At 43.0% G+C, this 13,589-nt stretch overlaps 3 protein-coding genes and 1 long non-coding RNA gene across 4 annotated transcripts; 2 read left to right on the forward strand and 2 right to left on the reverse strand.

Moving 5' to 3' along the window:
* Positions 1-1,030: 1,030 nt before the first annotated feature.
* Positions 1,031-10,885, reverse strand: LOC103556156 (uncharacterized). Its single transcript, XR_546130.2, has 4 exons — positions 10,699-10,885; positions 8,019-8,169; positions 4,414-4,448; positions 1,031-2,792 (listed from the first exon to the last, which is right to left on the reverse strand). It is a non-coding gene; the product is annotated as an uncharacterized lncRNA (long non-coding RNA).
* H1-1 (H1.1 linker histone, cluster member) lies at positions 5,425-7,077 on the reverse strand. The gene has a single exon (XM_008528113.2). It carries the CDS (start codon positions 6,302-6,304, stop codon positions 5,573-5,575), a length of 732 nt encoding a protein of 243 aa, XP_008526335.2. The 5' UTR covers positions 6,305-7,077; the 3' UTR covers positions 5,425-5,572.
* On the forward strand, positions 8,169-9,281 carry LOC103556155 (histone H3.1). Its single transcript, XM_070584240.1, has one exon. It carries the CDS (start codon positions 8,781-8,783, stop codon positions 9,189-9,191), a length of 411 nt encoding a protein of 136 aa, XP_070440341.1. The 5' UTR covers positions 8,169-8,780; the 3' UTR covers positions 9,192-9,281.
* LOC139077282 (histone H4-like) lies at positions 9,622-12,926 on the forward strand. The gene has a single exon (XM_070584241.1). It carries the CDS (start codon positions 9,957-9,959, stop codon positions 10,485-10,487), a length of 531 nt encoding a protein of 176 aa, XP_070440342.1. The 5' UTR covers positions 9,622-9,956; the 3' UTR covers positions 10,488-12,926.
* Positions 12,927-13,589: the final 663 nt, after the last annotated feature.

Consider the following 13,589-nt stretch of genomic DNA (forward strand, 5'->3'; position numbering starts at 1 on the left):
GATGAGCGGTGCCACGTCTGCGCCCAGGATCCGAACCAGTGAAACCCCAGCCGCTAAAATGGGGCGCGCAAACTTAATCACTGCGCCACGGGGCCGGCCCCCAGAAAACATTTTTCATCGTTGGAAGTAAAGATGGCCATTTGCAAAACACCATATACCAAGATAAACTCCAAATAGGTCAAAGATTTAAATGTCAAAAAATAAAAACCCAGAAGTACTCAAAGAAAATACAGCTGAATTCCTTTGATTGTTGAAGTGGGAAACCCCTTTCTAATTATTACTCAAAATCCAAAGGCTATGAAAGGAAACATTGATAAATTCACAATTACATAAAAATAAAAACAACCACCACCAAACACAGATACAGAGAATAGATTGGTGGTTACCAGAGGGGAAGCAGGTAGGAGGGCGAAAGGAGTAAAAGGGCACATGTGTACCCTGATGGATGGTTATTACACTTGGTGTGGTGAACATGATCCAGTCTACACAGAAATCAAAATACTAATGATGTACACCTGAAATTCATATAATGTTATAAACCAATGTTACCTCAATAAAAACATAAATAAAAAGTTTGCGTAGCAAAATTTATCATAAGCAAAGTTAAAAGACAAATGGCTATAGGAAAAAAACACATTTTGCAATTCATATTACAAAGGACTAATCTCTCTAATATATATAGAGCTTCTGGAACTGGAATAAATTTTTGTCATACAATGTCCATCATGTACTTGTGGAGAGAAATGAGGAAGACCTCTGTGTCCTGTTACAGACACAGCTCCAGGACAGGCTGCTTAGTGAACAGTGGTAGAGAAACGTGTACGCACTATCCTGTGAAAAGGTGAAAAAGAAGAGTATCTATATTTTTTGTTTCTATTTTGCACAAAGAAACACTGGCAGAGGAACTGTGTGGATGGGACAGTGGTGTGGGACTTGAATTCTCAGTGTATATCTTTTCATATAGTTGTGACTTTTGAATCATTGTTTATTAAAAAATAAAGTAAAATTAAAAAGATGTGACCAATAATGCTTGAGGTCTAGTGACATTTTTGTCTTTAGGTATTTTTATTTGTTTTTAAGATAACATTATTATAATTTTACCACAACCTAAAATTTATCATGTTACTTTTTACCCTTTGATTTAGAAATCCCACTTCTGGGAACATATTCTGAGATAGTTGAAAATGACTAAGTAATGTTTGTTAAATTTTTAAAAATCCAGCAATAAGTGACTGGTGACACCAGCTATAGAGCATACACACAATGGAATACTATGGGTACTTGCTAGGCCGTTTTACTAAACAACTATTTAGTAATTAATACTCCTATTTTAATCTGATTCTGTTTCTATATGCAGAATAATATATTTTTTTTCTAGTTCAGATTTACATGTGCACGTTGTCAAAGATCTGAAAAATACATTATGGTATAAAGAAAAGAACAAATTCCCCTCCCCTCCCCCAATATTCCTCTTTTTTACTTTGGCCACATAGGACACAATAAAACCCGTAGCATTAAAATGAGAGATTTCCTGCTTCATCTCTTTTTCCCATCTAGGTGTGATTATTGTACAATTTACTTAGCAAAACCCATTATTTGTAGACTGTAATTTTTTAAGGAGGCCCCACTAATCTTCAATCAGTCCTGGCAGTCACATAACCTGTGTTTTTCTCTGCTCCTCCCATTTTTCTTTCTTTTCAAAAAGCCCCTCTAGCAGGAACAATCAGAACAATTAGTAAAGAACAGAATCTAGACTTTTGGTGGTGAACATGCTAGTAAATACAGGTGTTGAATTATAATGTTCGATGCCTGAAACCTATATGGTGTTATAAACCAATGTTACCTGAACTGAAAAAAAAAAACGGAGTTTGTGTCACTACTGTTACCTGCTTGTCTCAGGAAGATCTCTGAGATTGTGATTTCAAGTCTCTCACACTTTCAAATAGATGTTAGATCTAATATAATTCTGTGGTCAGAACATCTATTAAAACAATAGACTCTTGGAATTGTAAAAGACCACAGGGAGCATCTTGACCTCTGTTTTTCAGGCTTCTTTGACTGTGACCCCAATAAGAAACATGGTCTTCACGACCTAGAACATGCATACATATGCCCAACAATGTGTGTGCATGAAACCTAAACTCCAGGAAGCCCTCCTCTCCTTTACAATATGGCATACTCTAATATGTTCTAGTCTATTCTATTCCTAACAGGCCATGAAAAACACTTCTCTAATCCAACCCCTTTACCTTTAAATAAGTAAATGGAAGCACAAAGAGGTCTAATAATTATCCAGATTTATCTATGATAAATGGGCAGGGCCAGATATCCCCTGCCCTTGATGTTGGATGCCTCAGGATTCAGTTCTTTCCCCTTCATATTCTTCTCTACCTCAGTCACCCCTTGGTGACCTGACTCAGTCTCCTGGCTTTAAATGACATCTGTATACCAGTGACTTCCTAATTTATAGCTCTACCTCAATTCAACTCCTTCCTCCCCAAAACTACTCTTGTCAAAGCTACCAGTAATCTTCATACTGCTAAGCCAGGGGACCATTTTCAGGTTTCTACTCACTTCACTCTATCAGCAGCATTTGAACCCAGTGGATTACTCCCTCGTCCATTTGGTAATCTCATAGAAACTGCAAAACTTCACAACAGAATTCCTGATTCATCCTTCCCCAGATCCACCGCAGCACACTTGCTTCTCTCTTACACATGACTATCTTAGAAAAACACATCTCATTCTTCTAGTTCATTCTCTTCAGCCACATGAGTTTGAGGGCTTAACATCTAAAAAGCAGTAAACAAAAGAGAAAGATCATATGATTATATTAACACATGAGGGAAATCTAGCAGTCATTCAAAAAGTTTTTTAAAAAGTGATATAGGAATTGAAAGTAACCATTTAAATGTAATGGAGATACCAAAAACTAGGAACAAATATTATCCTAAAGAACAAACACCTAATACCATGTTAATTAAAACCAAGAACTAAAAAAGGGATGTCTGATAAAATTATCGTTCAATTTTACTTTGGAAATTCTTAGCAAATGCAGTAAAAAAAAGAAAATGAAATGCTTGGTATTCACATTGAGGAAAACAAAGGAAATTATTTTGCTGATGACTAGGAAAAACTCAAGGGGCTCTAGTTTTTAAGCAGAAAGAAAGGAGAGTAGAATTAGAGAAACTGGTAAATTCACTGGATATAATACATCATTACATTTCTTTCTTCCTAGCAGGAAGACCTAAAAAAAGGAAATGAGAAGAGCATTCCATTCACAACAGAAACAAGCATAGAAATTGATTAAGAATAGAATTAAGAAAGGTACATGACTTATACGGAGAGATCAGTGGAAAAGAATAAGAATACAGAAATAGATTCCATTATATAACAATTTAATAAATAGCAAAGATGATATATGAGTTCAGTGGGAGAAATGGGTGGATTATTTAATAAATGGTGCTAGAACAACTGGCCATCTATCTGTGAGAATTAAACTCAGATTCTGTCTTTAACTACATAAAATAAATTCTAGATGCATTAGAGACTAAAAATTGTTAAGAAGCAAAATTTTTTAGAAGAAAACCTAAAAGGTTGAATGAATAACGGAGGCGTGGGGTTCAGTTTCTTAACCACAAGTGGAAATCTGGAAGCTATAAAGAAAAGATACATTAAACTATTTAACATTCAAAATTCTGTATGTATCTAATAAATTTTATATAATACATGTAAATGGAAAATACATGATAAAGAAAGAAAATATGGAGAAAAAAGCAAAAAATAGAAAACTCTGCAACACAGGTGATAAAGACAATGTTCATTTCTTTATTATATAAAAAAGCACAATGGGACAAGAAAAAGACAAATTGCTCAATCAATAAATGAGCAAAGAGATATAAGCAGGAATTCTCTGAAGAGCATATGCAAACAACCTAAAGAAAGGATGCACTAGTGGCCAATGCAAATGAAAGTGACAATATGAAATAATTTTGACCAGCAGAAATTAATGAGACCACACTTTGATGGTTGGAATGGAGGAGGGGAACCTATTTTCAGAATATGTCAGCACCAGCTGAAATTTAAAATACACTCGATCAATTTCAGCGTTGGAACTCTTATTTATTGCACCATGGTCAGCAGCGGTAAATGGAAACAACGCCAACGCTTATCCCTAGGAAATCTGTGAACAAACTATGCTACTCCACGTGAAGAACATTTAAAAAAAGATGATTTGACTTGAAAGGAATTTCGACAGGTTTTGTTAAAACAGCAAGATGCAGAGAAGTGAATATATTATCATCACTTTGTAAATAATAACAAACCTAACCGAAAAACAAAATAATCACGCACGAGTATGGATAGGCGTATGTAAAAGACTGAATTCAAAGGAAAACATGAATAGCTACATACCAGTTTGAGGGAGCGGGAGTAGGGATGTGAAGAGGCTGTATGGCAGACGTTAGGGGATGAAGGGAGCCAAGAAAACCAACGGAAAAAAGGAAATATCATTAAAAAATAGAACAATTAGTTAAAGAATTTGATGCGCACGTGTAAAAATACAGTTTTACAACGAATTAAGCTGCGTTAAGTAAAAGTAAGTAAAGCTGGTTCTTCATATATTCGGATGATTAAAAAAACGTTATTAGAATCTGAAACCCCGAATTAAAATTTCAAAAGCTTAAAGGGGCAGTTCTGCGAAAGTGTCCCCAAGGACTTAGTGTGATGTAGGGCCGCCAGCGCTGAAAACCTTGCACGAGATGAAATACGATCTAGTTAGGTACAGAGTGGGATTTTCAAATATTATCCAATCAAGGCAGTTCTAGTCCTATAAACAGAGACACCGGGTAAATGCTTTCGGGCTTTAGCGCTAATACTCCATTGCAACCAAGTTCCTTTGTCCTGACCTTGGCTAGAAACTAAACAGCCCGCAAATCAACCCAGGGTAAGGCGCCGCGCAGGCAAGAGCGACCTGCACCGTCAGAGCTGGGCCATGACCACGCTGAAGGAGACGTGCTAAGCCTACCTGGTGGGGCTCTCGAGGACAATAATCTGGAGTGAATCACCGCCATTCCCAAGGACAATTTGCCCGCCAGATTTGCAGGGGGCGTGGTTAAGCCATAGGTTTCACTGATCACCCAAAAGCATTTCTCACGGCCACTCAATTTCGGCTGGGGCACGAGTTGAATCTCAGCTCAAGCTGGTTGCCACTTATAACTTAGTTTGCAGTGTGAGATTTCAGGGCAAGCCCAGAAAACCTGCCCAGGTACAGTTGTAGACTCCAGGTAAAACATAGGTCTACGAAAGTGGCTCCCCAACTTGGCTGCCTTTGAAGCCACCTAGAATTGTCAACAACTCTGAGTTTGGGACCCCAGTGAGAACCTACCAAACATCAAAAGCGGTTCTGACGTAAAGCATGGAGTAGTAACTTAGGGAAGAACCTGCACTTGCATGAGACTTGAGCTTCACTTACAATGACCCAGACCTGCGTAATAAAGCTCTTTCCCTGAAATATGTTGGTGGCTCTTAAAAGAGCCGTTGGGTTACTGGAAGAAACTTCCAACCGGAACTTTTACTTTTTCTTGGGGGCTGCCTTCTTGGGTTTAGAGGCCGTCTTCGGCTTCGTCACCTTTGCCTTGGCCGCTTTGGGTTTCACAGCCTTAGCTTTGGCAGGGCTCTTAACTACTTTCTTAGCCTTCACGACCTTGGGCTTCTTGGGACTCTTAGAAGACTTCTTTGTCACCACAGGCTTCTTGGCCTTTTTCGGGGTCTTGACACCTTTTTTAGCAGCAGCTCCTGTGGCCTTCCTGGGTTTCTTAGCAGCACTCGTTACTCTGGTTTTCGCTGGCACCTTTGCGATGCTGGGCTTAACCTCTCCAGAGGCCGCTTTCTTGTTGAGCTTGAAAGAGCCTGAGGCGCCGGTGCCCTTGGTCTGCAGCAGGGTACCTCTGCTCACCAGGCTCTTGAGGCCCAGCTTGATGCGGCTGTTGTTCTTCTCCACATCGTAGCCAGCAGCCGCCAGCGACTTCTTAAGCGCTGCTAGGGACACGCCGCTGCGCTCCTTAGAGGAGGAAACGGTCTGCACAATCAGCTCTGACACAGAAGGAACCGAAGGCTTTTTCTTGGCAGTACCGGCAGCCTTCACAGGCTTCTTCGCTTTCTTGCCCGCTGAAGGCTTCTCGGGAGGAGCAACAGCAGCCGGAACGGGCGGCGCAACCTCAGACATGGCGAGACCAGGAAAAGACCAAGCAAGCCACCAGCACCCGACAAAGCCGAAGGACGCCAGAAAGCCTGGCGCAAGCATATTTATAGGGCGGGGCCGTGCTGTGATTGGTGCGCGCTGGCGCCCGCCGCTCGCACCCTGGCGCCCCCTGGCCCGCTGCCCTGCTCGCCCTGTCTCAGAAGGGAACGGCGGGCGGCTGGGGCCTGCTGTCACTCTGCCCTGCAGCGCGCGCTAAGGCCCTCAGACAGCAGCCCCACTCGCTTCGTAAAGACAGAAATACTTGGCAGGGAAGGATTAGCGAGAAAGAGCTGTTTGTAAATGAGGCAATCATGTAAGAATCCAGGGAGTTTCACCTGAAACTTCACCTAGAGGAACATTTGTCAGGGACATTCGTTTCTAATTTGCAATAAATGTAAAAGATTGTGTTTTGAGTGGCTGGGAAGAAAGGAAGGCAAGGGGGTGTAAGGCCTTGTCTGCAGGCTTGGGACAGCTCATCAATGTTATTGCCTTTACTAGAAACGCTAAAGAGCGATCTATCTCGTGAAGACCTTTTAGATACATTGATCAAAGAATTACAGAAAAAACTGGAACTCGCTAACACCGCAATTACCATTGAAGCTCCACGTGTGGAAAACTTAATATGCAAACAATTTCTGTAATTCACCTTATTTCTAGACGACTGCACTTCATAAATCTTTGATACCTTTTCATTCTTAGAATACAACATACCCGAAACAGGCGCTACCGCTTGTGACCTGTGTTCCTGTCAGCGTATTGCATTCAACAAACATTTATATGGCTTAAAACCTAGCAAACGACGGGCACTAATAAGCGCCGGCTGGACTAAATGGTTCCCCGACAGGTATTGTGCTGTGGGTTTCGTTGCCTTAGCATGAAAGCGAGAAGGCACAGCCCCAGGGGAACATTTAGGGCAATCTTCCTTTATTTGTGGCTGTAAACAGCACTTAAAAGCATCAACGATGCCAAAACGATTTCACATTGCGAGCGAGACTAGTGAGAATAAAACGGCCTTCTCACAGCCCTGTTCCGGGTGACCAACATCCCCGCTCAACTCTGCTCTAGGCAATCGCCTAGCTGCAGGGAGAATGAGGCAGTGACGTCTCATTCCCGCGCGCGCCACTGCGGTTTTCAAACAAGTCCGCACGGACCTAGGTAACCCGAGCTTCTCGGGTTTCCCTCAAACAACGAAGGACTATGTTACCAGTTTGCGGCCAATAACGTAATGGTCCCAGACGCACACTTCCTCCATTTTGTCGACCACCCTTTCCTATTTCCCATTTTTTTGTCTATGTTTTCAAAAGGCATCACGTAATTTCTAAGAATTTGGAAAAGAACAATAGGAACTATGCGTCTCAGTTTGAAGGACAGTCTATAACACACACGATCTTCCTCCAAGACTAGAATGTTTTGTAAGTGAACATTTTTTGAAAGACATAAACTTTGCTTAGAGTAATAAAGGAGGCTTCTAATCAATCGCAGTTTTTTAAACGGAGATCCTGGATACTGGAGTTTTCTCGTTAAAATAATGGTTTCTGCCTCCTGTGTGTCCATTGATTTAAACAGGCCTCAGATAAGATAAAAACTCTCTACGCAAATGAAGGATGCTAGATCGGCTTTCTTAATGGCTGCTCAGTAAAATGGACTCAACCAATCAAAAGGTAGGATCTGGGCTACCTCCTCAATATGAAAGGAGTCACGTTCGCTCTTTTTAAGCTTGAAGTTTTTTAAAAAGTTATAAAATCAGATTTTAGCAACGATAAATTACCCTCTTTACCTGTCGGAATCTAGTTATTGGGCGGAGTCCATCGCCTGTTGCGCCAAAGCAACTGCTCTGAGCCGCTGGTGCTGGCGTACTTTGTGTTCCCAGCGGCGGTGCGGGAGGACTTCGCAGTCATTTCCATTTTGCAGGCCGAATGTACTCTAGGCTTTGGGAAACATACATTTCAGACAGATCCATGTGTAGAAGTCAGAGCATGAACTTTTAGGAAAAGGATGCCTAACAAGAAATATTACTGCAAAAGCTAGCTCAATTTTACTATGCTTGAAAGTGTGTCTTATAGTTTTCAAAGAAATTCTTCAGTCAATTTAAGCATTACAAAAGGATCTCATTTTTGCAAAAGATTTCGGAAATTTGTAACCCGATGTCGGATTATCGATAAGCAGTGTAAAATATTGGGGGCAATATTCCTTAAATTTCTTTCCCCCAAGAACTAAAGAAATATATATAGTTGAAGAACTACAGTATCAATGAAGTAAACGTCTTTAGTTTTATGAAAAAGAAACGCACAAAGCATTGCATTCAGATGTGGAAGAAGGGAACAAAAGAGAAATTTGAAAACGGCCGAAGATAGAACCTAGTGGCCAATGAAACTGCACGGTTGTTGGAGGTTTTAAAGGTAAGCCAATCAGATGCCGCAGCGTGATAAATATTTTTCTCATCCAATCACCACACCTCACGTACTATAAATACTAGCGATGAACGTGGACGATATGTTTCCCTTGTGTTCGGTAGTTGCTTTTGTTCGTATTGCTTGTCATGGCTCGCACTAAGCAAACTGCTCGGAAGTCCACCGGCGGCAAGGCGCCCCGCAAGCAGCTGGCCACCAAGGCGGCCCGCAAGAGCGCGCCGGCCACGGGCGGCGTGAAGAAACCTCACCGCTACCGGCCCGGCACGGTGGCCCTGCGCGAGATCCGCCGCTACCAGAAGTCCACCGAGCTGCTGATCCGCAAGCTGCCCTTCCAGCGCCTGGTGCGCGAGATCGCGCAGGACTTCAAGACCGACCTGCGCTTCCAGAGCTCGGCCGTGATGGCGCTGCAGGAGGCGTGCGAGGCCTACCTGGTGGGGCTCTTCGAGGACACCAACCTGTGCGCCATCCACGCCAAGCGCGTCACCATCATGCCCAAGGACATCCAGCTCGCGCGCCGCATCCGCGGGGAGAGGGCGTAATTACACTACCGGTCTTCTCGGCAACCCCAGTTTAACCAAAGGCTCTTTTCAGAGCCACCCAAGTTTTCAAATAAAGTGGCTGTAAATAAACCCCCGTTATCGACTGTGGTTTAATGTAACTAGCCATATCCCTCCGAAACAGCCGGATTATGGCGACTGACTTTTGTCTGATTCCTGCATATGCGAACTGCCTCTTTACAAATGAGCAGGTCCTAATAGATCCAGTGAGCTTTCAGAAAACGGGAGGGAAGTGGCTTTTGAAGAGCTTTTATAATATGGCTTTTTGAGCATCAGTTGTAAAGCTGATGAACAGGGATAGTATAAGGAGCTCTATCAAAACACGATCAGATGTGGATAAAAAGTAAAATATCTTAAAACCCTAACTTGTCGTTAACTATGAACTGCTTATCTTTTCTTCGATTTTGAAGTTTTTAAGATTGGCCCTGAGCTAACGTCTGTTGCCAATCTCTCTTTTTTTCTCCAAGCACATAGTTGTGTATCCTAGTTGTAAGAACTAGAATGCTACTTCTCTGTGGGAGCATGGCTTGATGAGCGGTGCCATGTCCGCCCCCAGGGTCTGAACCGGCGAACCCGGGTCACTGAAGCGGAGCGCGCTAATTTAAACACTCGGCCACCGTGCCGGCCCCTGATCCTGATATTTTTAAGAGTATCAAAATTTATTATTGTGAAACTATGTTTTTGCTTTTTTTTTCCTCTCCTATTTAGAACATTTTTGGAGTCACAACAGGAGTTTACTTCAAGCCAATGAAGGAAGCAAAGACCTATGGTCAAGCTGGGCCCTGTTCCTCCCCCCGCGAGTTCCCGGGGATTGGAGGAGGGATTAGGGGAGGAGACTGTTGTCGTCACATCTCCCGCCTGCGCGCTTTCAATTCTCTATATCCGCTGGGGGCGGGGAGGAGTGTTTATATAAGGATCGGCTCTCTCTTCTTTGTCACTTACCTTTGGTTCGCTTCTGGGATAATCATGTCCGGACGCGGCAAGGGCGGGAAGGGTTTGGGTAAGGGAGGCGCCAAGCGCCACCGTAAGGTGCTGCGGGACAACATCCAGGGCATCACCAAGCCTGCCATCCGGCGCCTGGCCCGCCGCGGGGGCGTCAAGCGCATCTCTGGCCTCATCTACGAAGAGACGCGTGGTGTGCTAAAGGTGTTCCTGGAGAATGTGATCCGTGACGCCGTCACTTACACCGAGCACGCCAAGCGCAAGACTGTCACCGCTATGGACGTGGTTTACGCGCTCAAGCGCCAGGGGCGCACTCTCTACGGCTTTGGCGGCTAAGCTTCCTCATTTCTCCATCAGGACCTTACCCTTCTCAACAAAGGCCCTTTTCAGGGCCACCCACCTATTCAAAAAAAGAGCTGTCCTGATCATTTGTCAAGGACTTTAGTTTGCAGTTCAAAGCTGAAATTAAATGAACAATATTGAGAAAATCCTGAACTATGAGATTCTGGGAACAGAAAGCAAAATTTAGTACCATATTTGTACATACCCGTAACTCCTTCAGGTCGATGGGGTATTTTCTCACTTTCCTTTATTCATTCGATACGGGTAGGCGAGGGATGATATTCTAACTTGAAAGAAAAAGAGAAAAGAACCAAGCATAGTACGAAACTTGCCTGGGTTTTCAGGAACAAAGAGAAACACTGCCCAATCAGCAAGCCCCATCCGTGGTTATCAACCAATCAGAACTGATGATCTCATGTGGTTCCCTGCGGCGAGCCAGATTGGGGGATGGGAAAGCGGGCGTTTCTCGCCCAAGCACTGGTTTAGAGAATTTTTAAAATTTGTCTTTTTATGGATTATGAAATAGAGACATCTAAATGTCCCTCGATCGTGCCCTGAGAACAGTACTAAAATTATTGCCGCTAATGGATTCGTCTTGATTGAAAAAACAATCCCTGAAAATGGTGGGCAGAGGAGGAAACCCGATTCAGACTGCCAGAAAACCCAGGGCACTGGATTCAAAGGAAATTAAAATGTGGTTTATGGAGAGAACGCACCTCCCTTCCAGTGTCAACACAGCCCTCAGCAGGTAGCCGTACTTATTTTCCTTCCTTCATAGAAGCATGAAAATAAGAGTGATGGAAATGTTCGTTAGATAGATTGTGGCGATGGTTGTACAATTAAGGAAATATACTAAAATTCATTGAGTTGTACACAAAGTGGGTGAATTTTATGGTATGTAAACTGTATCTCAATAAAGCTGTTTTATATATGTGTATAGGAGGCAGGGCGGAAGGAGATGAGGTTGGTAGGGGAGGCACGGTTGGTCCGTGAAGGGCCTCTCCTGCTCAACTTGGAAGTATGGGCTTGATCTAGTCAGCCGTTGCAGCCACCGAAGGTTTTTAAGCAAGGGTATCCCTGGTCCAATTATGTATTCCAGTAGTATGTTAGACTTCAGAACTCAGCTGGAGAAGGGATGTGATTTCACTCGAAATTGGCTAATAGAGAAACAGCTTATTCTCATCTAAAGGGATATTCACAAATGCCTCTGTCACTGGGTTCTTTTTGGTATCATTTTTTTAGAGGACTGATTTCAGCCTCAGTATGTTAGCTTCAGCCAGCGTCTCTCCTAGTTTTTTTGGTTCCATTTTCCACCTGATAACTGTTCTCCACGATTTCTTGGGGGATGATAAAAATTCCTAGCTTAGCTTATTTTACTGAGGAGAATTCACAGCTGCAGCCTGGATGGCCAGAGGAGCGAAAATGGGCCTGGTTGGGAGAATGGTCATTTTATGTCCTCCTTAGCTGGTGTTCCTTCGAGAGAGATTTTTTGACCTCATGTAATGTGCCAGATACTGTCTAGGCATTCGGGTCCATCAGTGAGCCAATCAGAGACAATTCCCTGTCCTCCACCCAGAATATATGTAGAGAGGTGCCTGGATAGAGATTACCTATGTGGGAGGGGAGGTGTGGATGCTATAGCAATAGAAACATAGCTTGTGTTATGGTCAGCTTGGCTTCTTTAGTTCATAGCCTTGAGGTAGAATAATACACATTCAGTCATACTCATCACCGCCCTGGGTGAAAACCTCTGAGCTTGATTCAGTCCTAACACTCATGAAGTCCTTGTTCAGAACAAAGCTAATGCCTGATTTGCTGCTTCCACATCTTTCCTCAGATCTGGAGGAAAACCGTCATGCTGATAGATTCAGGCAGTGGCAAGTCAAGGAAGTGAGGATGGGCAATCAATCACGGCAGCACTCTGGTGTGCCAGGTGGGGGTGGGGGGCGCCTGGGGACTTGTGTAGAAAATTCATGCATGCATTCATTCAGCTGACGGGGTTCAGGACACGCTACGACCTAATATAGCACCTTGGTGTGTTAAATATCTTAAGCTCAAAGGAATTTGAGAAAATGGCAGGAGCAGGAAGGTCACTCCGACCTCCCCTCACTTCCCTCTTCTTCCCTGAAAGCGGGTGATAAAGCGGGTGATAAGTCTCCGGTGTGAAAGGTACCCTCCCTGTACCAGAAGGAAGGGAGACATCCTTGTCACCAGAGGCAGAGAATTTACGTCCCAGGAGACTGAATGAACAAACCTTCTTACTTCTTCATTTTACTCTCCCTAGCCCACACCCTTTTGCCTTGTCAATTCATCAGAAATTTATGTTTCTTTGTGTAAAAGAGATAAAAGCTTCCTGCTCTGGTCACTTCCTTGAGTCTCATATCTTGTGAGACTCCTGTACATATGTACGTAATTAAATTTGTTTTTCTTCTTTTAATCTGTTTTTCTTATTATAGGGTGTTCTCAGTCGAGAACCTGGAAGGGGAAAAGGAAAAGTATTTTTCCTCCTCTACATAATACACCTTCATAGAATACCTATTAGATGTCAGCCCCATTGTAAGTTCCAGGGACACTTCAGGCATAAAACAAAGTCCCCACTTTCAAGGAATTATATTCTAGTTGGGGGAGAGACAACAACAAACAAAAATTAAAAATATATTGTTACAGGTGGGGCTACATATGCTAATTTAATAAATGAGCAGAAAGGGGTATTATTTTGCATACCCCTTTCTCTTTCATAAGTTGGTGGTTTGAGCAGAGGCCTGAATGAAATGAGTTCTGAAGCCGTGCAGGTATCCAGTGAAAGGTGGCAGGACATGCCACCCCAAAATAGGCCTCTGACATGAATATTGTTTTGAACTAAAGGCAGTTGAAAAACAGCAGGTGCAAGAAGGGTGCTCTGACCTCTTCTTTTCTTCTTGAAAGCAGGAGATAAAGTCGCCATATGGACAGTGTCCTTCATATACTAGCAGGAAAGTAGCATTCTCATCACTAGGGATGGGGAGTCGAGGCCGAGAAATCTGTACAAAACTTGTAAACTAACCCTTATCTTCCTAGTCACTTCTCCACAATTAAATCCTGTAGCCCAAGCCTCCT

The sequence above is a fragment of the Equus przewalskii genome, chromosome 19, assembly GCF_037783145.1.
Source record: "Equus przewalskii isolate Varuska chromosome 19, EquPr2, whole genome shotgun sequence".
Taxonomy (NCBI): domain Eukaryota; kingdom Metazoa; phylum Chordata; class Mammalia; order Perissodactyla; family Equidae; genus Equus; species Equus przewalskii.

What these genes read in the sequence shown, in the direction of transcription:
- H1-1 (XM_008528113.2), bottom strand. Translation starts at nt 6,304, where the DNA reads ATGCTTGCGCCAGGCTTTCTGGCGTCCTTCGGCTTTGTCGGGTGCTGG.
- LOC103556155 (XM_070584240.1), top strand. Translation starts at nt 8,781, where the DNA reads ATGGCTCGCACTAAGCAAACTGCTCGGAAGTCCACCGGCGGCAAGGCG.
- LOC139077282 (XM_070584241.1), top strand. Translation starts at nt 9,957, where the DNA reads ATGAAGGAAGCAAAGACCTATGGTCAAGCTGGGCCCTGTTCCTCCCCC.